This window comes from Tachysurus fulvidraco, chromosome 2 (genome assembly GCF_022655615.1).
Source record: "Tachysurus fulvidraco isolate hzauxx_2018 chromosome 2, HZAU_PFXX_2.0, whole genome shotgun sequence".
Lineage (NCBI taxonomy): Eukaryota > Metazoa > Chordata > Actinopteri > Siluriformes > Bagridae > Tachysurus > Tachysurus fulvidraco.
The window spans coordinates 19,540,134-19,566,459 of NC_062519.1; the positions used below are offsets into that span (position 1 = coordinate 19,540,134).

The following is a 26,326-nucleotide window of genomic DNA, read 5'->3' on the forward strand; positions in this document are numbered from 1 at the left end:
TAGACTTTTGGGTTCTCTGGAGGACTTTTGGGTTCTCTGATAGACTTTTGGGGTCTCTGGAGGACTTTTGGGTTCTCTGATAGACTTCTGGGGTCTCTGGAGGACTTTTGGGTTCTCTGATAGACTTTTGGGTTCTCTGGAGGACTTTTGGGTTCTCTGATAGACTTCTGGGGTCTCTGGAGGACTTTTGGGTTCTCTGATAGACTTTTGGGGTCTCTGGAGGACTTTTGGGTTCTCTGATAGACTTCTGGGGTCTCTGGAGGACTTTTGGGTTCTCTGATAGACTTCTGGGGTCTCTGGAGGACTTTTGGGTTCTCTGATAGACTTCTGGGTTCTCTGGAGGACTTTTGGGTTCTCTGATAGACTTCTGGGGTCTCTGGAGGACTTTTGGGTTCTCTGATAGACTTTTGGGGTCTCTGGAGGACTTTTGGGTTCTCTGATAGACTTCTGGGGTCTCTGGAGGACTTTTGGGTTCTCTGATAGACTTTTGGGTTCTCTGGAGGACTTTTGGGTTCTCTGATAGACTTCTGGGGTCTCTGGAGGACTTTTGGGTTCTCTGATAGACTTTTGGGGTCTCTGGAGGACTTTTGGGTTCTCTGATAGACTTCTGGGGTCTCTGGAGGACTTTTGGGTTCTCTGATAGACTTCTGGGGTCTCTGGAGGACTTTTGGGTTCTCTGATAGACTTCTGGGGTCTCTGGAGGACTTTTGGATGTTTGGAAAATCTGAGCTGTGGTTGGGGAAAAAAACCTTGTTTAAGACTGGTATTTAATATATTATACAGATTCCTCTAGTGGTGTAATATACTCTATATGTAGCAGGAAGAGTATTTGTATACTCAGTACATGTAATGCAAGGCTTATGACCAAAAATACTGCACACCCCTATTACACTTCTTTACAGGTTGCTACAGAAATGGGCGCTATTTACTCCTAAAACAACATGGCGCCCGCTTTCTCTTTAGACCAATCAGATACCTCCGGTGTCTGTCTACGTCACACGACTCACAATGTTACGGTTCTGATTGGCTGTTCAAGCCGCGTCATCGTCAGGCAACACGGCGGGATTTTCAGACGTTGCTGATTTTTTTCTCTGCCTCAGTGTCTCTCTGCCTCAGTAAACAGACTTGACTCTGCTACAACTTTACATTGTTTGTAAGCGAATACGTGTCTGTTAAGTGAAATCCGTGTATATATTACGTGTATATATTAGGTGTATATACAGGAACCAGACGTTGGATTAACGACAGCTGAGGTAAACGACGCTAAGCTAAAATAAGCTAAGCTAGGTTAGCTGTCAGTAAGCTAACTCGGTTAGCATCTGAGGGCTGAAGGCTTGAGGTGATGTCTACAGTTTGGTGTTAATGTGACAGAGTGAATACAGCTGACATTTGTGCTATTATACAGTTAGACGTGATGGACGGCCACCAGCGCCGCTGTGACTCCTCCAGTCAGGGAACAGAGAACAAACCGCAGCGGAAAAGGGCTTTCGGTGGCGCTGCACCAGCACCGCACGGCACCTGGGGCAGCGAAGACACGGACAAAAAGATCAAGTTTGTGAGTATATTATGTCTTAGAACAAAATAAAAGTGTTTGTGCTCCGTCCCAATCCGTGCTCCTGTTAGCCCTACATGCTACATAGGCTGTTCTATATCTAACGGGTAAGAACGTGTTGCTAGATTGGGGTAAAAAAAAAAAACCCCCACCATGAAGACCAAACAAACTAGCCGTAAACCTTAATACTAAAACTTAAAATATTCCTCTTTAGGACCTGAGGTAGATGTCCTTTATTTTACAATTCTTATGAAAATAAACTTCTCAGTTTTAAGATCTCTGATGCTATTCGTTGTCTGATCGATCACAGTTTTATCTCTGATAGAATATAAACTTTATAGAGTGAAATATTTCAATGCAATTTAATTTAGAGTAGCTCAGAAAAGTTGAAGACCTGGCAACCCGAGCTGTTGATTACTTTTTTCTAATATCATGTTCTCATGTTGCTTTCCGGAGAATGCATGATCCACTCAGCAGAAAGTTTGTGGACACCTGAACATCGCACCCAAACTGTGTTTCTGCAAAGTCAGAATCACACAATTATATAAAATCTCTTCATTGGAACTGAGAGACACAAACCCTGTCCCATCATGACAATGTCCCTGTGCACAAAGCACAGAGCTCCATGAAGACATGGTGTGTTAATGTTGGAGTAGAAGAAGAAGTCGAGTGTCCTGCACAGAGCAAACACTAGACATGATCCAGGTGATGATGAGATGTCCACAAACCTTATGTAGTGCCCATTTAGTGTACGTCTTTTTTTTAAATATAGCATGTTCCAATTTCTTGTAATACTGTATATAAATAACATGGAATAAAAATACTCAAGGTGTAGTTTACAAAGATTAACATGTGCTATAAGGAATCACCAATCATAATGCTGTTATTAACTCATTCATGGGGTCTGGTGTGTGATCTACAGAATCTACATGTAGTGTTGTGTTTTTGTTTTTGTTGAGAAAATGTTTAGTTTGTGACAAGGTGAAGATTTCTGTAAGGATTCAGTGCTTTCTGGTAGATATTACAACTAACTTGTTTCCAGGATGTTCAGCAACATTAATTTGTAAATAGTCAATAAAACATTGTGTGGTGTTCGTTTAAAATAAATATTCTTACCAACGTGTAAAAATAATGGTATAAGAGGAATAAAACACATCGATGTGCAAATAAACTATGACACGGTGTTGTGACTTGCTCCGTAGTAAACCGTCATGGACGTAGGCATGGCTATTAGATTTAACAGATTAATGCTGGTCACGAAAGTCTCATTTACAGTGCATTGAATGAAATATTTAAAGAAATAATTAATATTTTAAGTTATACTTTTTCCATTTTATTGTAACGGCTCCTTTTGATTTTATTTCATATCCCGTTTAAAAATGCGGACCAAGTACATGGTGGCGTGCCTCTTCTAAAGCATTTATAAGGTTTGTGCTACTATTCAGGAAGCGTTTAACATCTGGACATCTGGATGGTTTAATAAGTGTTTATCGTGCTACGAGACAAGCTGCTGTAATAGTCTGAGGAGGTGTAGTGGTTAAATCGTAGGATAAAGCTGATAAGGATAAGACGGACTAATCCACTTGGATTCCTGTGCCTGTGAAAACGGTGTTGAGCCTCAGTAACCTTTACATCATGCACATGGACAAACTGATGTGCTGCTTATATATTGCCGGTTTTTGGTCTTGGTTCTTTGACTTTTCCAGCAACTTTGTCAAACTTCAACTATTCCTATTTACATAGAACTTGATGCATCATCCATCTTTCTGCCTCGGGCTTAAGCAAATTCTCTTAGTGCTGTAAAATCCAGGCCTGCACAGATGATTATTTACTTTCATAAAATACCTTGGGGTCAAAAAAAAAAAAATCATCTGTCATTTACAAACTCACGGGTATTGGTGTTTCTATATATATATATATATATATATATATATATATATATATATATATATATATATATATATATATATATATATATATATATATATATAATGTATGTATATATATATATATATATGTACACACACACACACACACACACACACACACACAAACTCACCGGTATTGGTGTATCTATCTATCTATCTATCTATCTATCTATCTATCTATCTATCTAGAGAGAGATATTACACACAAAAAATGAGGCAGAGGATGCGCTCGCCTTAAAGAAGAAACAGGAAGGAGAGAAATGTTGTGATTCAGATAGATATTGTGAGCCGGAGATATGCGAACATTCCCAAGATGCTTTCTCATTTTCATTTCATACAGTGTAATTAGAAGGACATTTTCTTTTCAAACCCAGTGGAACACTTTCTGAGCCAGAGCCACAGATGTGACAAGTTTAATTTGAAGGTCATCTTCAATATGTCCAAACAAAACTGATAGAATTATATCGTTCAGTTAAATCATCTGTTAAACCAGCTCACCTCTTATACCTCGGCCGTAGGCAAGGATTATAAGAGATGTTAAAACGATAACAAATAAGGACAGATTTGTCCAATACATTTTCATCCAGATTTGGCTCCATTTGCTGAATTGTGCTAAAGAGGCCCCCCCAGTTTCCCCCAGTTTTTTTCTAGTAGACAACAAACCCTAAAGATTTGTAAGTCATCCTCACATCATTAGATCAACAAAGGTAGAATTTAAGTCTTTTGTGTTATTTGTATGATTTATATATCTGAGATCATCAGTTTCTGAAACACTCAAACCAGCCCTTCTTGTACCAAGAGTCAGTAGTTTACAATTTTCTGATCATCCATGTGAAGCTGTATAAAAGCTCTTGACCTGTCTCTTGGTGATTTTATGAATGGCACTGCTATAACATGATTGACATGGATACACACGTGTAGAGTGACCGGTGAGTGTATATCCAAGTTCTTTTGAAATTCATAATTCGTGTTTGTTCCAGGCATCACAGCTTGTAGGCATCGTTCAGACATGAGCATTAGGTCCTGATCTGAAAAAAAAAATTATTTGCCATATATTAAAGTGACACATACTGAGAGTATGCACAAGAAAATATCAAGAATGCTTTTTTTCCTTGTGTAGACCTCAAGTGCACTCCATTTATTCTGCCCTGATGCATTCAGGATTTTTTCACATGAATTAAAGTGGTGAAATACTGTGGCACGACATCCTGACTCTAAAGCTAGTGAAGAATACAAAAAAAGGAAAATAATACAAAAAACAGGAAGTGGAGCGTATTTTACTTATTTTAAATAGTTTTTTAAAATTTAAATATTACCCCCCAGCTTTGAATTTGAAGTGCAATGTGCACAAAGAGCACTAGGTGGCACTTTAAACCCGTATAACAGGCAGCAGCATGGGGGCAGGGGGGACTTCATTTCTATTGAGAGGAACATTTTTTTGCTCCTACTTTCATAACCACATCATTTCGGCACCAGTACATCTTCACCAAACCCCATCCTTAATTCTGCTCTCCATGTGAGGTGGATGCACTGCATGCTGCTTTTGTAGTAATACAATATAATGATGCTTCTGTGTGCTGTTTGTTTACCAGTTCAAAAGGATTCAAGACAACAAAACACAGGTTCTTCGTCAACCCAAATTTCAAAAACCCACCTTTTAACTAAAATAATTGCTGCGAAAACAGCAACAGTGAAGAAAAAGAATACTTAAGCGGTTATTTTATATCTTTTAAGATTATTTAGTTTTTAGTCCTTCTTGTCCAGATGGAACCGAGAGTCTTGGCTTGTGTCGTTTATTTTGTGTGTGTATTTATGGCTACACTAAAGAAACTGCAATGTTTCTTTTCTTTCTTGCTTTTTAAATGATTAGACCTGTGTTTGGATACCGATCAGAGCTGCCTGTGGTAGACTGGTAGATCTACACAATGAGCTGTAATGGGAATGTTACATGCACTGGCTGGCAGGCAAGTCAACCTTGTCGTCCATGGTTGTTTAACTCATCCGCAGAATAAGTTAATCATAGGTTAGACCGGCAAAAACCTTTGACAGCGTTCAAACGAACCGCACCGAATGAGTCAGACCGCTCAGTTTAGCCGATCAGGCGCAGTTACGAGAGCAGGTGTCGGAGCGTGTTGGCCGACATTTAGGGCTACACTTTAGAATGCATTGTCCATGTTTAAACAGACATCCCATCTGGCTGCAATAAGAGATGGAGACAGAACTAGAGGACGAAGAAGTGCGAGAGAGAGAGAAAAATGGATTCAGCGAAGCCCACAATATGGTGCCGACAGGGGAACATAACACGCCGAGGGTCAACCAAACGGGAGGCATTACCACCAATTATGGTGGCAGATTGATTCCTCATTTATGGACAAGCGAGGAGTTGCTCAGGTGGAAGAAAAATCGAATGAGGACCTCGGGAAGGCAGAAAAAAACAATTTATATCTCGCTTTTATTGCTGGCCTTCTACATCTGGCACAGAAACAGCTGGGTGATTACGCAGAGAGCTCCGATTCTCCCGTTATTTCAACACCGCCTCTCAAGTCTGTGTGGTAAAGTTTATGAATTATCCATCATCAGTTCAGGTGCCTTGAACTCTGCAGTGGATTAAATTTCGTGCCATTAACGTTTTTGTTATTTTTGCCCTGAGGTCTAGCGCCTGTTTGTCTGCAGGGTGGGCAATAAGCAAACAACCCAGAGACATGAGCAAAGAAAAGAAACAGAGATGAAACCTGCTCTTAGAGAAACAGAGAGTGTATGTGGGCTCGTAGAGGTGAGGGGTCGAAATGGAAGCTGTTCTTGCCTCATTGGTAGGCAATACGACACCATGGTGCTTATTGAACAGAACCAATTCGGGAGAAGCAATTACAGGAGCTGCCAGCAATACCCATGGTTTATCACAACATGTCCGACCGCCCTAATGGTGCAGTTAACATTTGAGCACTCAACAAAATGAAAAGATCTGACTTTCCAAACAGCGCAAAACAAAACAATGCCAGAGAAACAGAGTGGAACTATCAAGGTCACTGCAATTATGTCCAATTTTCTCTTTTATTTTCTCTTCTGCTATGGTTTTTGGCTATAAAAGCTAATTTTCTTATTTAGCTCCTGCCACTCAGTGTTTGAAACAGCTACGTCTGCACTTCCTAAGTTCCTATGGCTCTTTGCCACCAGCTGCCACTGTTACTTCCTGGTCTAAAGAAAATCGTTTTCTGAGTATTAAGTGCCTTAAACACTTCTTTGCTGTGCTTTATCTTCGATCGATAAGCTATATTTAAATTTTGTGTATGCGTCATGTGGTAATAACGTAAAGCCGTGTTTATAGACATTCTCTGAAGCACAGCACGATCCGTCTCTATGACTAACGCTGTAATCTTCATGGTTTGTTTACGCAGACAGCGCTGGCATGGTTCTTCAACTTTGTTGATGCCTGTCACTGTTTCAGATGGTTTCCATCTCTACAATATGTCCATTATACTAATTAAGCCCTAAAAATTTACTTTAAGGTTTTTAAGCAGTTTTACACACCTGGCAACTTGAACATCTGTCCATCACCAGATGTTCTCAATACTGAAAACTAAAATAACAGCAGATCAACATAATTTAAGTTTGTTTCATGTACTGTTTATTTTCCTTTGTTTTCTTGTACAAGGCTAAGATTCGCTTATGTGTTGCCAATCAGATTGATCACCGTTGGACAATCTTGCAGTCACGTAAAGACTGTGCGCTTTTGCTTAAACAAAAAAAAAAAATATATAAAGTGAAGAAAATCTGAAGAGTTTGTTTTTGTGAAGAAAAATCTTCTGAGTAAAATTGCTGTGGGCTACAGTACCATCACTGGCTGTACAGGTAAAGGAGCTCTGACTAAAAGGCTTGTTATTGTTTGTCAGAGCTGCTCCTGAGAACTGCTCCTGAGAGCCGGCAGAAATGAACTTTGGAAAAACCCAGAGCTTTTATAGCTGTTCAGGTCAGTAGAGAGACCTTTAGCTGTCTGTGTAACAAGGGGGCAGGTAGATATATGGAGGCCAACACTTTATTGTTGTTCTTTCAAAATAAATTGCATTTCAGCTGATCAGAAGAAGAGAATATAGAGTGAGATGTTTCGGTCCCAAACGCGGTTCCGATGACTGGCAAAGTACTGGGAGCGGTCACTTTAAATAGCCATGTCTTACCTCATGAATATTACTGTTTACAGTCACGCAACCAAATTAACGCAGTTTACCACAGAAATCAGTCACTCGTGCTGCTGTGCTGAGGTTCGCTTTGTGTTAAACACAAAAACCTTGTCTAAAAAAAAGTCTAAATTGTGGATTCATTTCCAAAGCTACAACAATGAAGCAAATCTACCCCCTCTGATAGGGTTTTCTCCACAGCTGGACATTTTTTGCTAAGTTGTAATTCTGGATGTTAAATTTGATGTTGGATTTATTTAAATTTAATTTGATATGAATTGAAATGCTCTGTTTAAAATATTTAAAGAGTGATTAATAAACACACAAATGGAATTTTTCGCATTTCTTTTATTATGGAATTGGAATCAGAACTGGGAATCGTAAGGCAGAACTGGAACCGGAATCGGAACCGGAAAATTTCTTTTGATACCGAACCCTACTCAACTATGCACCTTTTTAACTGTCTCAGCTAATACGTAGTTATATCCAGCTTCCTGATGCTGGAACACTTCAGCAAGTGCATCATCCTGGCTGTGATGTTGAATACACCCTGGATGAATATATGGATCCATGCACATGAACACATCCACAAACAGACATAGTTTAGAATATCCTGACCTACTAGCATGTAAAGAACTCAGAGGAAACTTACATGACACTGCAAGGACACACAGGATCAAACTGTGGTGGAGATGTGACTCACCAATGCTACCTACTGTGCTAATGCAAATTCAGATGAAGGTTTTGTGGTTTAGCTGTATGCTGTATGGCCGAAGGTTTGTGGTCACCTGAACATCACGCACATATGCTGTGTTAACTGTTAAGTAAGAAGCATACATTTGTACAGAATGGCTTTGTAGACTGTGCGTGTAGGATAAACACACTTCTAAGATCCCCCAAAGATATATATATATATATATATATATACACACACACACACTATTTATTTTTATATATATATATGTATGTGTGTGTGTATATATATGTATGTGTGTGTGTATGTGTGTGTATATGTATGTGTATATATATATATATATATATATATATATAATGTATATATATGTGTATGTGTGTGTGTATATATATATATATATATATATATAATGTATATGTATATGTATATATATATAATGTATATGTATATGTATATATATAGTAGAAAGGTTAAATATTATAAAAGGATGTTTCAGAATCTGGAGCTCATGGGTCCACTGCCTTTGTAGTGCCAACCATCAGAAAGCTGGAACACTGATTTCCAGACATGGTTGAGTTTTCACCTTCAGAAGACATTATTATTATTATTATTATTATTATTATTATTATTATTATTATTATTATTATTATTATTATTATTATTTTTACTTTAGCACTGGAGCATATTAAAACTTCACAGCAATGGAATTTCCTAAAGATAACAGGCTCATCATGTCTTTACAATCTGGCATCCATCAAAAACGATCACCTAGTTTTTCTGGAAAAAGTTTAAAGGAATTTTGTTGGGTTCCACTGAACACCTTTACGAGGGGAACTGTATCTGGAAAGGGATGTTCAGAAGACATATCTGGGTGTGAAGGTCATGTATTCACAAACTTTTGGCCACATCATGTAGTTTGAACATCATGTATTTATTAGATAACCCCAAAAAAGGAGCTATGGTGTGTTCCATATTTTGTTGCCTGCAAAATAGGTATAAAAAGTAGTAGTTTGTTTATGACTTTTCTAACATGATATGTTGGGAGAGAGTGTCAAAGAAAAATACAACATAAAGTGTCTTTTTAATGTGTAGGCAACACAGACCCACCAGCACCAGGAGTTTAAATGCGCTTTGTTGAAGATTCTTGAGCAGTAAATGAATTTCCACTCCTTAAGTGAATTTACATTTCCAAAGCTGCAGTGTCAGTGATACTGATGCCATTGTAAAGAAACAGTGATGTGTTTTTAGTCTGGTGTTTCTCTTCCTGATTCCTAACCCCAAGCCCTGCTTTATCTATCACTGCTTTGATGCGTGAATTGCTATGCAGCCCTGGACCTGCCTTTGCCTCTATCAATGACCCTAGCGAAGTCCGTAGAGACGCGGTGTCAGCCCAGTCAATTCTTTAAGATGGACCGCATCATACTTTGGATGCAAAACTAAATGCTGGATTATAGCCAGTGTTCCTGACAAACTCAGAGGTACACAAACAGGCAGGTAGAGAATGTTTAAGCTTTTTACGTTTCACTTTTTCTCTCCACATCTTCACTTTATTCCACTCATTGTGGTGCTCCTGAAAGGTTGATTGAAACTTTCCAGTCTTTACTGTAATTTTCTTCCCTCTACTCCGTTACAGGTTCCCTCATTTATCTGACTTAAATGTGACTACGTGAGTAAAACCCGATCGTCTCATTCGAACAATTGGCTGTATTAATTTGTAACCGTAGCAAATGAACGAGGAGACGAGCATAAAATCGAGCACAGTTAGCTTTAGAAATAAAAAAGTAAAATTGTGTACAAGTGCTCAAAGCAGTTCCACCAAGCACCAGCAGTGTGAACAGCGTGCCGTGTAGCTGCAGGATAAAAGAGAGCAGACACTGCAGGCGACTCACACTGTGCAGACACGGACTCCTGCATGGTGCCGGATTAAAGCCAGATAAACAGATAAACCTACGGTTAACAAGTTAGGCAGCAAGAAAAAAGTTCACTTTGTCTGTAAAGTTTCCTTACAAAGCAAAGAAATGTGTTTACATGACAGGCACAGATCTACAGACTAGTCCATATAAGATGATTAATGTCATATAGATGATTTCAGGAGGGACGTCACATTGAAACGTGTATTTACGAATGATCAGAGAATTGGCTCTAAGCAATGACTTCACAAACGTCGACAAGTTGCAAGATTTAACTGCTTATATATTTTAATAGAAAGTTTATTTACTCTGCCGTTCTCGGCAACTTCTCCTGCTCGTTATACACTTGATCACTCTGTGTTTGATTTTGATTGCAAATACTAGTGTCTGTTTTTGACACCACATCAGGTATCTAATATAATTAAAGAGCAAAGCAACACTATGGTAATCTCTTGACTAGCATCTATTCATCTATACTACACCCATATGCAGCTTCCATCTCGTTTCTGACATCCAGTCATCATGATATCCACACTTGCTTGCCTGATCTGCCATAAACATCTGTTGCAGAGATGCCCCTCTGTCTTCTCAGCTCTGTTCTTCTAGGAAGATATGGAACTGGTTCCTCTGGAGGCAGGATCGTCACTCCTGTTCTTTAAGCCGTGTCTTGAGCCCTATCTGGCATGTTAAATATTTTTTATGCTGATCCATCAGGACCAACTCATGCTATTGCATAGAGCTTCTGTCTGCTTAGCTCATTATGATTAGTGTAAACAAAATGTATGCAAAAAGTATGTGCACCCCTGACCATCACACCCATATTTGGTAATTCCACGAAAATCAAACGACAAAGTTGAAAGCAGACAATTATTTGAAATATATTTGTACGCTGTACGAAGAGCTTCTCTTGTCTGGAACTAAGAAGCCCAAAAGTGTTCCAGCATAAGACCAGTCTTATTGGTCTAGGAGATCCTTCACAGAAGTGTCCTGTACAGAACTCTGACCTTAACTGGGATTAAATGGAACTGACTGCATGCCTTCACATTACAAAATCATGAAAATAGCCTTTAACTGTTATAGCACCGGTGGTGGGGCCTCGTCCATGTTAATGGCTGTAGTTTTGGAATGGAATATTCAAGAACAAATGTTGTCGGTCAGGTGTCCGTAAACTTTTTGCCATATGGTGTGGTTCTATCTAAAAACCTGCCACATAACGAAGGTCATGGCCGTTCAGCTACAGTAACACATCCTGTAATGATGCTTGCTTCAAGATATGTGTAGCTAATCAACTGCTTCATTTTAGCTAGTGTTGCTATGATTGACAGGAGGACAGTGTTGTTGGGTGTTACAAACGTTATCCATGCCATATTTGTGAAGCAAAGGGAGAGAAAACCGCTTCTGTGTTGGAATTGATTCACAACCCGAAAATGTTTAGCGAAGATGCTACTAAGGATGTGTTCACATAGCGTCTTTGTCATCATGTGATTTTACATAACTGTTTGTTTTGTTTATTATTTCTAATTGACTTTTGACCGGATCAACCCGGAATGCGGTGCAAGGTATGCACAGGGCTCTTGGTTTGTGTCCCTTACTGATCCACAACAATTTCTCCTCAGCGGTGGGCACAAATCACCTCTTTCTTAAGAGTGGACGTTTTTAGGATCTGTGTATATTTGCTTGATTATTTGTATATTTTTAATCACGTACTGTATATTACTCTCGTATACACAAACAGTCATGTATGTCCAGCTTTCTCACACTGCGGGATTCTAGTCCTGAGCTCCTGTGTTGAGGCAGGTTATGGCAGTCCAGCAGCTGTTGATGTGGTTGTCCAGAGCTCGCTGGTCATGCTGCTACTCCAGTCCTGATGGCTAAGGTTAAGACTGTCAGTGGCAGGTGGGTGTGATCAAGCTTAATGGACTACAGTGAAAATGATTAGCGATCCTCGCATTCGCCACGGTATCGTCCCGTTGACTTCAATGTCCTCGCCTCACAAAGGGCTGATTGAAGAATCTGTTTGGCATTCATATGTCTGCACCTTTGTGCTGACTCTTCCTACATATTCAAATCTTAACGTCCTTGGTTCACCTCATTAATTTGAGCAAGCCTCATGTTGCAGCTCTTTCCCTTTGCTCAAAACGGTCATGGAATTGGCCATAATTGAAAGATACGTTATCAGTGTGCAATTAACGTGGCAAGAAAGAGATAACCGGCATAGCTGAAATGGATCTCTTGCGAACATTTCAATATCAGTCTACTGAATGACATTGCTCTCGCATGCCGTGCCACATCCCGAGTAGCCGTATGCCGTTGCGAGGGTGCTGTCTATGTATAAGGGATATAAAAAGTCTACACACCCCTGTTAAAGATATGAAACCAGGCACTTCAGTTTTTTTTCTATCCTCATTGTGCAGTTAAGTGAAAAACAATCAGAGGTACTTCAGGGAAACAGGACATGATTAAAGGAACACAATTGAGCTGTTTGTTTGGTGTGAATTATTGTAGGTATTGTGTATTTTTTACAGCTTTCTCTACCCATTTTTGTATGTCGGGTAAACTTTAAGGTAACGCCAGAAGAAGGGCATGAATTAAATGATATATATTTCCTAACACAATGAGTCTGGGAGATTCTCACAGTCTTTTACTGTAGATGTTGTGACTGCTTTTGGGCTTTGCAAACTAACAAAATCTGTTTTGCTGTGACATTTTACTTATTATTACTATTATTATTATTATTATTTTTACTACATTCAGAACCCTGCTTGTTTCAACACAACCCTTGCTTTGTTTGCTCGTTTGCCAGCTTTTCGTATTCAAGCTGTTATTTTACACTTGAACAATCCACACTACCTGCTTTTTCTGTTGAAATACCCAGCATTGATTCATAGGGCTTGGTGTCATTTGGGATTTTCTAACCACAGTCATTGTTGATTATTTAGAATCCTGATGTCTTTGTCTGTTTTTTGGGAGAAAAACAGAAAACATGTTAATTGTACCAAAATATCATGTGTTTAACTGTAACTTAGCTGGTTCTTTGAGCTGCTCCAAGACCCGTGAGGGACATGATACGTTGACCATTATCTCGCATGCCTTGACATGTAAATTAAAATTCATTAGATGTCTCACATTTCACACACTAACTGCCATGCTTGACATTTGACAAATTTTGACTCTGAAAATATAGCCGTCTGCCACATTCGACTTTGACGGCGATGACCTTTTATCGAAGATTATTATGATAGACGACTGATCTCAGTGACCCAATAAACACACATAATTATTAATAATGCATGCCCATGAAACAGGCTAATGTTGCTAATTACAGTGATAAGTTGTGTTAATTAGACAGGTGCTATGGGGGAACGGTAAAAGAGTGTGGGGAATTGGCGAATGCGTTCCAGCATACGATATTTATTCATTAAAAAGTTTATTTAATTTTGCGCTCAATAAGGACTTTGCTACGCCCAGCTCATTTCCATCCAAAGGGCTTAGCACTCACTCCTCTCAGTTTATGTTAAAAAAGGGAAGTAGCCTACACTCAAGGTTAGATCTGACGCCCAGAATGATGTTGGAAAAACCTCTAAAGGTTAAAAGATTTTTGCTGTCTTTTGAGTTCCACAACTGCTCATTATTCTAGATGACTTTCAAAGTTTAAATAATACACTACTACATACGTACGCTGGTGGAACAAAACATAACGGCCACTCGTGGATGAAGTGAATAACGTTGATTCTCACCTGTCGAGGGCTGAGAGATATTAGGTCGTAAGCACAGGGTCGTGAGATAACCGGGCATGTGACTTCGACATGGATTAAATCACCTACCTAAACATCACCGCGGAGATCGTGCACATCCCTTCATGGAAGAAGTATTCCCTTACGGCTGTGGCCTCTTTCACAATAGTTCGGGAATGGTTTGAGGAACATGAAGAGTTGAAGGTGTTGCATTGGCAGATTGAACCAATCAATTCTGTAGGATTGTAATATAAACCTTCCATTACAAACGTGAGCGGGATGAAATGGGCCTTTTGTACCACATCCTAATATACAGTACATTCATACGAACACTAGGCCATGCCTTTTATTTTCTCATTCTGACTTCTGTACCAGTTCTATTCGGTTCATGTTTGGTTAACTCTTGAATAGTGTGTGATTGTTTTTCCGGTTGAAAAATAATTACGATAAACGATTTAATCACCCAGAACCAATAGCCTAAAGAAATAAAGACGGGTAAACAAGCATTTCACGTTTGAGATTACAGGAAGGAGAAATAATGTCAGTTGAAATTACATAAACAAAAACACTAGGTTACATTTAATCCTTACATTTAAATGCAATACTTTTACAAATATTATTTCATGTTTTTATGGTTGATTTTTTCAGTTTTGCTCTCCATCACCTGCTTTTTTGGTCAAATCCTTCACTGGCATCGCTAATAAGCATAATTACCTAATGTTAACGATTTTATGGTTTTAAAGCCACTGAGCATCTACGTAGCTGGTAGTTCTGGTAATATAATCAGAGTAAGCACCATTGGATATTAAGGCAGTGGAATGTCGTGTAGGGATAATAATAAAATCATTCTGTTCCACAGCACACTTCGATTCCCAAATCGTATTAGTCAGAAGGCGTGTGCGTGATTTTTGTATAACAGCGCGGCTCGAGAGTAGATCCGGCTGTAACACGTCCAACCGGATCACGTTAATGCCCTTATTGTTTCTATAGTAACCGCTCATAATCTTGTACTGTAGACTCATTTCATCATCTAACACTACTAATAAACAGATTTGGGAGAATTATCTTTGATGTTGTTAGGAGGAAACTTGAATAGTCATAGGAGCTTTGTGAAGTTTCCCAGCACAGGAAAGTCTTCAGGAAGGAGGACTTTTACTCTCTCTTGAGGGGATAGGGGTGAGGGAATGAGTATTTAATGCAGTTATTTAGGAACTAACTCGTCTCTTGGATGTTTCACAGCATTATTTGTAACGCTACACTTTTATAATGTACAGTGTTTGTTCATTTATAAATTAACTTCGAGTTGTACTTCCCCAGGGTGCATCATTTCCATATAACTGCACACCCTGTGCTGTAATTCCTTACAAACCGCACAAGCGCATTGAACACAGTGGTTATTATTCCTCTCAGTAACATCGCGTGTACCTATGCTGGTGGGATTGATCATTATTCTGTTGTATCCCTGTTCCTTGATGTTAGCTTTCCTGAAGGACTTTGGGTACAATGTGGATCCGGATTATGAACCGGACTTGTTTTATAGACCAAAATACGGATCATTTTTTTAGTTTTTGGTATTTTTGCATGCAGAAGGATGTAAAGGATGTTTACTTTTTGTAAAATTGCCATTGTTTGCCTCTCTGTGTACCTGCTGTACTGCCCCTTTGGTGCAGGCTGTGCTGTGGCTGGTTGTATTTACCCTAATGAAGTTCAGTATGAATTACCCGGTGTCATTTTGTACAGAGCGGATCCTGCCTGTGTTTCTAATGAGCTGTCGACCACTAGGTGCTTTTAATAGGCTTTAATGCTGTGGGGCTGTTGTATTGAAACAGAGCCGTTGTATCGGACACCGTTGCTGAGGGTGTTTAATGATCCAAGCCTGCGTGTGTGTGTGTGTGTGTGTGTGTGTGTGTGTGTGTGTGTTGAAAAGCAGAAAAGACCTGGATGCTCATTATGATCTTCTCTATGATTCTGTTTTTATATGTGTGATTCATCACCACCTCCCTGACATGGAGGTCATACCCAACAAACCTTTTCTACCTTCAAGGTGCATGCATGAATATGATTATTTCTTTATACAAGCCACGGAATAAAAAAAATCTATTCTCCATTTTCAGTCTCTCACACACAAGAACCCCCGCAAATCATATCTGCCTTCAGCTACTAGTCTGCTCTGGGTCGGTGGATGAACCGTAGGTGGTCGGTGCTCTACGGGCCGAGGTGAAGCATGACCGCTCGCTTTGGAGTATCCTGATCCCATTAGCGAACCTGAATTCATCCTCTGTCGTTGCACACTTTTAATGAGCACCTCCTACTGTCTGACCCTGAAACTCGACGACTAATCTTGTTTTGTTTCTTTGCATTTCTAGTAGGTAGAGGCCAAGGCATCTCTGAATGCTCCCTACAGCGTGAGATCGATCTTGTTTGATTTTTCTGGCTGACTTACACCACATTAACAGGGTCTGCGTGTCCAGCTGTGGCAGATTTCCTAATAATCGGGAAGAATATCAAAACTGGTAGAACAATCTCCAACAGATGTGTTGGCTACATGGAAAGCAAAAGAAGCCACCTATTGCTTCCATCATGTGAAGTATTCATCAGGGTGTGTGTGTGTGTGTGTGTTTTACAGCTGTGGAATCGTGTGAAGATATCTCCGTAATTACCTTGCTTACACTCTAATCTGAATCTTTCAGATATTGGGAGTCGTACTGATTTATCTGCATGCGACGTGTGGGTTTTGCAGATGGTGTGATTGTAGGAGGCTGAGAAAACGTCAGTGAGACGTTGGGTAAAGAAAGACAAGAGGTAGACTGCTGGGAACGGTCTGTGCCAAATAGTCCTCTTTGTTTTAAGAAAATTCATTTAAAAAAAGTGACTCTTCTGCCCCGGTGCCCTCTGTAGCGTGGCTTTTGATCCATTTTCTTTGTGTGTCACCTTTATTATAGATTTTTTTGTTTGTTTGTTTTTGTTTTTGTGTCCATGGAGCAAATGGAAAGCATGCGCATTTACTACAGTGAAAGACAAAACGTTGATAGTGTCGTTCGTGCATGAACAAAATGACACATTGTTCATCCGCTATACTGACTGACTGGAATTAAATTTTTCCACCAGCTTTGATGAACACGTCCAGTCGATTCATTGTATGTGTATTTACACACTTTTCAGTCTCGACTTGATATAATTTGCAATCAAAACAAAGAAAGAAATCTTTCCTCTCTTTTTGTCTTTTGTCCTCCGACTGGTTTTGTTTCTGTTCCTAAACGGAACACAAATATTACTCTCCCAGACCGCATATTAAGCCCGACGTCTGTCTTCGTCCTTGTGAAGTTAAGGCAACTGTCGATTGATTTAAAGGTCTAATTAATTTTCGGACTAAATTAAGGCAACGATTGAACTGTGTGTAAATTCACGCATTTATGTGGACTCAACACGATGTTCGGCTCACATCTGGACCTGACGCGACACTTGTACCTTGCTTCTACAACCCAGAAGTTGAGGAACAAATTATTTTTTAAAATACGCATTTTGCGTGACTATTTTGTAATGATACCGAGTCGTGTTCAGACGTGACCTGTTTAAACAAATATTGTAGATTTTAGTGAAAGTGACGTGACATACGGCTTAGTCCGGTGACCCAGACTGAGAATTTGTTCTCTCTGCATTTAACCCATCCAAAGTGCACACACGCACGTGAACACACACACACACACAGACACACAGCAGTGAACACACACCCACCATGAACACACACCCGGAGCAGTGGGCAGCCATTTATGCTGCGGCGCCCGGGGAGCAGTTGGGGGGTTCGGTGCCTTGCTCAAGGGCACCTCAGTCGTGGCCGGCCTGAGACTCGAACCCACAACCTTCATGTTAGGAGTCAGACTCTCTAACCATTAGGCCACGACTTCCCCATTTTTACTCTTCAATCACGTTCCTTCCCGTCCTAGGTTTTCTTAAGCCGACTCCAGGAACAGGAATTCGAGGAAGGAATACGAACACAAACGAGAACTCACAATTTAAGCTTGTAAAACCAAACAGGCGTGTGCTCCTGAAACGGATGATGAATGTGGCACGATTGTTCTCCCACCGTTTTTAATGTGTTTTCTTCACCAAATAAATCATCTTTCCCATGCTGCATGTTCCAGCATTAATGACTGTGTTTTGTTGCCTTTTTTTGACCCATTTGGATTTAATGAAGGGCATTTCTGCCACACAGGCTCGCTGATTGATCTCTAGCTCCACACGTTTGTTTTGTGGTGTCGGTTTTGTTTTGACCTTATTAATGAAGTCGGTCTCATGCACGCGCCACATGGTGGAACCTCCCATAAGCCCAGTGTGTACGGCCATTTTTTTTTTTTCACCGAGCCTGTGAAAATGTAGATTGAAAATTCAGGCTGATTTTATATAACGCACGCCATCTGGAATGGGCTTGATATGTTTGTGTGCGATGTGTAGGGTGAATATTAAATAACCCCAAAGCTGACGACGGGAGCCTTTTCTTTTCGGGGAAGCTTTTGTAAACATTATAAGTTATGTTATTATTTTCAATATTTCCATCACAGCATTTCACAAATACTACACGCCGACGCAACAGATGGGTGTAATTTGGTCGTCAATCCGAAGTCCAGGCATTTCCTGTTACAGCGTTCATGTCACAAAGGAACAATGCTCATTTACTTGTGCCACAGAAATGTGTGTCTTTGACATGGGACTTTTTTGTAAATGGTGATTTGTTGTATTTCTCCTCCCCGTTTTTTGCAGCAAATGACAAATTGTCAAACTCTGATGTCTGTGACTTGATTCTCAGGCTGGCTTTTTAATTCTTAACTTTGTTGCTCTTGTATGAATGTGATGGCACATTGTTCGTGCTCCACTCTGACTGTCAAGGGCCTGAATTGTGGAAATGAATAAAGTTTGACAGTTTATTATTGTTGTTGTTGTTTATTAAGGACGTAACTCTGAAACGTTCGCAGTTCGATGACCTAGATTTTACGTGAAAATTATGCGTCGTTACAGCATTAATCAACTTTCTTAAAAACTTGTGTGTTTGGTGAGGCAGCAGAAGGAGAAATGTAAAGTCTTACGACAGTCAGGGGTTTAAAGCTTTAAAGTGCAGTCACGTCCACTTTCAGGAGAAATAAAGATTACTGTAGTGTGATTTAGGGTCAGTTCAGTGGGAGAGGGTTACATTTATACGCTGTTTTATTTCACACCCCTTCTGGTTTTCCATGTCTCTGGTGAGACAGTAAAATCTTTGTCTGTCTCTCTTTCTTTCTTTCTTTCTTTTTCTTTCTTTCTTTCTTTCTTTCTTTCTTTCTTTCTTTCTTTCTTTCTTTCTTTCTTTCTTTCTTTCTTTCTTTCTTTCTTTCTTTCTTTCTTTCTGTCTGTCTCTTTCATTCTGTCTGCCTTTATGTCTGTGTGTCTGTCTGTCTATCTCTTTCTGTCTGTCTGCCTGTCTGTCTGTCTCTCTTTCTGTCTGTCTGTCTGTCTTTTTCTTTCTTTGGATGTTCAAGATGTGTGTAGAACATTGTCTCGCTAAACCTTAGTTTGAGAATTTTCTGTATATATAAAACATTTTTCTCTCGCTCTCTGTTTCCTTGACCTTTATTGGAATGGCCGTTACAGCGGTCACAATACAATAGCAGTGAAAAGAAAAGAAATCTGGTCTGGATACAGAAAGGAGTTTGTAGTAGACACTGAACAGAACCCCAAAGAACCCCTGTCTGTAGTTCTTTCTCTGTCTGACTGTACAGAATACAAATATTAACCTCACACACTTCATTAGACAGGTTGACATTTGTGTTCTTTCTTGTGCGTTTATGCTAATTAAAGTCTATCGATTGATGTGTCTGTGCGTGCAGAAGTGTGCAGCATCGATGTATCTTGGTCAATATTTGAATGAGCGCACACACATAAACAGACACACACGCACACAAACACACTCGGCAACTGTTGAATATAAGGCTTCAGATGTGAATCATTCCATGTCCATTAAAGGACATGTCTGTTGTTTAGCATGCATGTGAGTGAGACGAGTGACATCTGGGAAATCTGCCCTTTTCTATGTTGTGCTCCAGTGCAGAAAGAACAACCTGCTCTCAACACAATCAATCCTTTTATTTATTTTGACTTCCTGTAGTTAGTAGCCTGTCTGACTGATCACATAAATAATGTACCGTAATTCAAGAAAAAAACTCAATCTAAATGTTTTGTAAGTTTAAAGAAATAAACTTTAATAAATGGAGGGAGGGAAGGAGGGAAGGAGGGAGGGAAGGAAGATACAAAAGGAAGGGGGAGGGAGGGAGGGAGGACGGAGGGGGAGTGGGGATGCGGAGGAGAGGGGAGGGAGGGAGGGAGGGAGCGGGAGGAGAGGGGAGGAGGAGAGGGGAGGAGAGGGAAGGAGAGGGGCGGAGATGGGGAGGGAGGGAGGGAGGGAGGGAGGGAGGAGGTGAGGGAGGGCAGGGAGGGAGGGCAGGGAGGGAGGAGGGAGGGAGGGCGGGCGGGAGGGAGGGAGAGGGGAGGGGAGGTGAGGGGAGGGGGGAGGGGAGGGAGGTAGGGGAAGGGAAGGGCAGGGAAGGAATGGGGAAGGAAGGAAGGGAAGTGGAAGGGAAGGAAGGGAAGAGGTAAGGGAAGGAGGAGGGAGACTGAGGGAGGGAGGGGAGGGAGGGAGGGAGGGAGGAGGGAGGGAGGGAGGAGGGAGGGAGGGAGGGAGGGGAGTGAGGGAGGGGAGGGAGGGAGGGAGGGAGGGAGGGGGGAGGAGGGAGGAGGGAGGGAATGGAGGAGGGGCGGGAGGGAGGAGGGAGGGGGGAGTGTAGGGAGGGATGGAGGCGAGTGGAGGGAGGGAGGAGGGAGGGAGGGGGGATGGAGGGAGTGCGGAAGGGAGGGGAGGGGGAGAGGAGGGAGGGATGGGATGGAGGGAGGAGTTCTTTCTTCTCTTTTCTTTCTTTCTTCTCTTTTCTTTCTTTCTTTCTTCTCTTTTCTTTCTTTCTCACTCACTCACTCACTCACTCACTCACTCACTCACTCACTCACATACTCACATATTCTGTCTGTCTCTGCCTCCATTTCCTTGACCTTTATTGGCATATATTGGCTTTATTTCTTTGTCAGTCCCTCAACGTGTCTACCTCTTTATTTTTTTCTCTTTTTGCCCCTCAACTATACCGCCATTGCAACAAAATAGAAAGGAAAGGTGATAAAATAAATTTATACAAGATGTACAATGATTTACATATGCAAAAATAAAAGTAGATGAATAAAATATAAGCAAATAAGTGAAATGTATGTTATATTTGTGTACAACGTTCCATCAGCTCAGGGATGAGACTCCTCTTACACACACACATACAGTAGATAGGAAAAGGTCTACACACCATTATAGAATTACAGGTTTTTAAAAGACAACAACAGAAATAACAACATAAATGTCAGACTTGTTAGATACTTAATATGATTTTCAAACAAACAAAAATCCAGGAGAAAAAAAAATTATTAATTATAAAAATGTTTCATTAAATATCCTACAACACATCGTTCTGGTTGCATCCTTCTGCAGACCATTTTATAAGAACTGTCCTCAGAGTTAAACAATCACGGTCACAACGAGGCCTGTAGGTAAATGACATACACCTGCCATCAATTAATGCCATTCTGATTAAAACCAGATCAGAATCAGCTGTTGGCTTGATTGTTTTGGGATGCATTCTACCGAGAGCTACGTGCCACAACGAGCTGCCAAAAACACTGTGAGACTTTTAGGGCCTTTTTACACCTGTCACTTCATGTGTTGTCTCTGATCCGATAGTTATCTGATTTGTTAAAACGTTACCGTTTACATCAAGCCACATAAACGCGTCTCGGCGAATCGGATATCGATCCAATCTTTCTACTCCCGCCCTAAATATATTGGACCTCATTTCCGGGGTAATTGAAACAGAACGCATTTTGGTGTGTGTGGTTTTCAGAACGCGATCAAAAAGAAGACAAACTAAAACTGGTTACTACGTTTATGCTACAAAAACATCGTTTACTGTTTGCTGGTGGCAGCAGCACGTTTTAAGACCCGACGAGACGCCTGGGTGAAAGATCACCTGCGAGTGACGTACTTCCGTTTGGGAGGAGTATAGCGCTGAAGTATGTGACTTGAACAACCACATTCATTTACACCTGTCCAGTTTCATCTGAAACGCGTCCCAGACCACCTCCTGAAGGGGTTTGTACCATCGGATTTATATCCGTCTGCAAAACGTTTCGGAGGACATTTAGACCTGGTCTTTTTAGATATCGGTAGATATCGGGTCACAGAAAACGCAGGAAGTGACCAGATATAAAAAGCCCCTTAATTGTTCAAAGGCACCGAGGAGGACAGTAACTTATCTGGGAAGTTACCATGAGACTGTGGGGTAAGGTTGCAAGATAAACCTGTCTAAAGATTCACTGTCACCCCAAATCATATAGGGAAATGTGTTATGGTCTAATTTGTCTTTGGACTTAATTCTAAATGTTATGTTTGGCACAAAGGCAATACAGAGCATCTCAATCTGAAGGAACTTGTGCTATAAAATTCCAGTCTAGATGTGTGAGAAAAAGACTTTTTCACAAAGACTTGCTATAATAAAGGTAAAAGTGCTTGAGGGTGTAATCAAGCTGTTCTGTTTTCTAAGTTTTTTCCCCCCCAATAATTAAATAGGTCTTTTTTTTGTATAAATATTGTATAAAATTGTATTGTATAAAATATGTCTGACATTTTAGCTATTTCTGTCTTTAGATTTAAAAACCTGCAATTTTATAAGGGTGTGTAGACTTTTTATATCCACTGTATGAGCATTTCAGCTACACTGTACTGAAGCATAAGCACCAGGTTGACATCAGATTCAGTCCCTGTACACACCATCATCCTCATTTAACCTACTTCAGTGTTCATCGAGTTCAGGGTGGCTTTGTGTACTTCCACAGGTTACAGAGTTTGTGAAAAAAACAGTAATCCTTTAAATCTGAAAAGTCATGTTGTACATCAGATCATTTCTCCTACTGCGTTCAGCATACAACAGTTTTACAAATGAAGGTCTGGTGTTTCTTCTATTCTAATCACATTCTTTTCTCTGTTTGTAGCCCTTAAACATCAGAACCCTTACTGATGATGTGGTAAGATCTTTTTTCTTGTGATTTTTGATGCTCTTTTCACTAACATCATGCTGCTACCTCTGTTTTGATGAGCCATGCCTGTTTATTAGCCCAATCTCTGGGAGTCTGACTTCTCACTACTAACTCTGCTGTTTATTTCTGCTGTAAAATAAATACATGCGAAAGCCTGGTAGCTAATTATGTTATTTTCTTTTAAGCAGTGAAACAGCTGCACAGATCTGAAAAGCTTTTTGTCTAAAAATCATGCAACAGGCTTTTGTCCAGCGTTCACTGTCCTTGCTCTTCCACTGACATTAGAAATTCCTCTTAATAACGCTGTTCTCTTGTAAAGCATGCATTATTACTGACCTCGAGACCGCATCTAAACATCCTCCGTGTTTGCTTTTGTTTTAATCTTGTAATAGATTTTATAAGGCCCATAGTTGGGCCATCCCACTGTTTTTAATGTTATTTGCTATACCAATATATCAAAATTCATGAATGATAAGAGATTCAAATGATTTATCTCCGTTTCAGGAAGCCATTGGCAGCAAACTTGCACGAGTTATCAGTCAGTAGACATTTCAAATCAAATTAAAAGCTGAAAATTCCAGTTGAAACTCAAGGTGAAAAGTCTAAGCTTAGGATAAAAAATAACTTAGGAATAGGGTGTAAAGTTTATTAAATAATAATTAAGAGGATCTGTATTCCAAGCACTGTTGGACCAGTAGTGAGGACGTAGGACCACCCAGGCACCTACAAGATGAGGCTGTCCCTCAAAAGCGTACAAGATAGTGAGGAAGCTGCAGTAAGACTGAAGGAGTCTCTGAGGACGTTGGCTGAGAGTGAACTGAAGGTGCATCACACAGCCTTTCCAAGAGCCCTGGATCATGGCTAGAAAAAACAACAACATTTTTCTCTAGTGTGATACAACCAGAATACTATATTTGGGCAACTTTCAAAGCAGTATGTGCAGTGGAAATGTAACCCAGTCCATTATTAACACCGTCAGTGAGATGTGGTGGTGGCAGCATCATTCTCTTGGGAAAACATCCTCAAAACTTGGGCTTTATGTCAAACCTACAAGAAAAATGTATGGCACAAAATACAAGAGATCTTACAAGAGAATACGCTAAAAAACAATCAATTACTAAAGATTGGATTGTTAAAACTTAGCAATTAAAAATATAAGGTGTATATTAGCCAAGTCAATGTCCAGATCTGAATCCTACTGATAATCTGTGACACTGTTTAAATATAGCAGCCAACAACCAACCAACCTGGAGCGAGTCTACAAGGACAAACGGGGGAAAATCTCTAAAAACAGAGCAGAGCTGGTAGGAACTTACCATAACACACAGAAAGCTTTTACTCCAGCAACAAGTGCTTCTGCCAAATACTAATGTGTACTAATTTTTAAACAAATAAATCAGTATTAGAGATAAAACAGTACTAAATGTAAATGCTTAATAATTTATAAGCCAGTCACACATGTGCAAGTCATGAATGTCAAGTCAAAGTCAAGTCGAGTCTTCTTTTAATATTTGTCAAGCAAGTCTCAAATTTGCCACTTAAGTCTGACTCGAGTCAAGTCATATGACTTGACAAATTACCATGAACAACTTAAATACCCGTTCAGAGGAAATCTAAAGTCGAACGCTAGCACCGAAGCCGGTCTGCAATCAGTCGACAAGATTTCTATGAGTTTAATTGTGTTAGAAAAAAACAGAACATTAAATTAGTCTCTTTAGCAGTGCAGCAGGTGTGCAGTGCATTGTGGCTCGCTGCAGTAAGTTATTAGTAGTTAGCAGGTTATTAGTGGAATTAGCCTTTGCATAAAAATGAAATTAAACAGCCGGCTATTTCAGCTTGCTAATCCATTATAAATGAATAATTTATGTTTGCACACAATAGTTGACTATTAACTTTCAACAGTATATATATGTCATGTGTATATATCATGTGTGTATATGTCATGCTTGAAAAGTGTTTTCTGGCATAGGAGCAAATAAACAGGACTTGACGACAGCGATGGATAAAGGTTCAGCGACAGATTGTTAAAAAGCTCCAGATTGAAATATGCAACTTCTGGAGAGCTTCTCAATCGACTCGTGTGCGTGTTAACGGATGACGATGCTCTCGGGCATCCGAATGTCAAAACGGGGCATTTCAGACTTGTTACACTTTTATAGGCAAATAGCTAGTGACTCATCAGTCTCTTTATTACAGGAACATGGTATAGCTGTAGCTAGACTGAAGGGCTTAGATCAAATGAATCCAGAGAATAAATTTAAAATGCAGATATGAGCTCCCATAAAAATGTGGAATGAAAGTGACCATAAAAGCCTTCTGCGTACGGTTACACTTATTTTAAGCCACTTGAGTAGTGAACTAAATTATAAGGTAACATATGACGTGAAATACGTGACTCACATTTTCACTGGGACAAATGGGACCAGAACCCATGGATTCCCAGCAGGGTGTGATATATGTACATACTACACACACACACACACACACACACACACACACACACACACACACACACACACACACACACACACACACACACACTTCCCCTCTCAAGTACATAGCAGCCCTGTTTTTAACGACTGAAAATAACAGCCATAGTGGACAGACGTTTCTTGAGGGCCTTTTGAGAAACCCGTTCATTTAAACCACTTATCGATGGAATTCTTAATCAAGTTGTGAATTGGTAATCCGCTGGAATTTGGCGACGCAATCATCCTCATTCCTCTCTTTGTCTCTTTGTAATTCACAGTGCGGTCTCATGTTCCATTTGCTCCTACTCTTTGTCTGTATCAACTCTTGCGCACTACGCTTTAAATCTTCCTTTCTTTAATTCCACACCCACTGAGCCGTCTCTTATTATTCCTCGCTCTCTGTTGTTCTCCTTTGTTCTAAATCTTTCTTGTTTTTTTTTGTGTAATATGTGGCGTTTCTTTCCTGGTATCGATCGGCAAATGTGTTTTTGTTTGTCTTGGGTTGATATTGATTCACACAGACTTTTAATGCCAGAGGGAGAGTAGCCACTGGAATAGGATAATCAGCTTTATTATGTGGACAGCCTAGCAGGAACACACTGTGGAACCAGGCACTTATGTTGTCGGACAGACGTATGTCGTATAAGTGTGTGTGTGTGTCTGTGTGTGTGTGAGTGATAAATAAATGAGCTTAGATATGGTTTTTCGATGA

At 40.1% G+C, this 26,326-nt stretch overlaps 1 protein-coding gene across 2 annotated transcripts in view; it reads left to right on the plus strand.

Annotated features, from left to right (window-relative positions):
- Window positions 1-1,023: 1,023 nt before the first annotated feature.
- Window positions 1,024-26,326, plus strand: part of diaph3 (diaphanous-related formin 3) — a 287,316-nt gene continuing 262,013 nt past the window's right edge. The window contains exons 1-3 of one of the 2 annotated variants that reach the window (XM_047808135.1): window positions 1,024-1,253; window positions 1,406-1,555; window positions 23,099-23,131. In XM_047808135.1, coding sequence (XP_047664091.1) covers window positions 1,415-1,555; window positions 23,099-23,131 — 174 coding nt within the window. In that variant the 5' untranslated portion in view covers window positions 1,024-1,253; window positions 1,406-1,414. The remainder of the gene's footprint in view (window positions 1,254-1,405; window positions 1,556-23,098; window positions 23,132-26,326) is intronic. The other variant, XM_047808138.1, reaches the window with a different exon arrangement.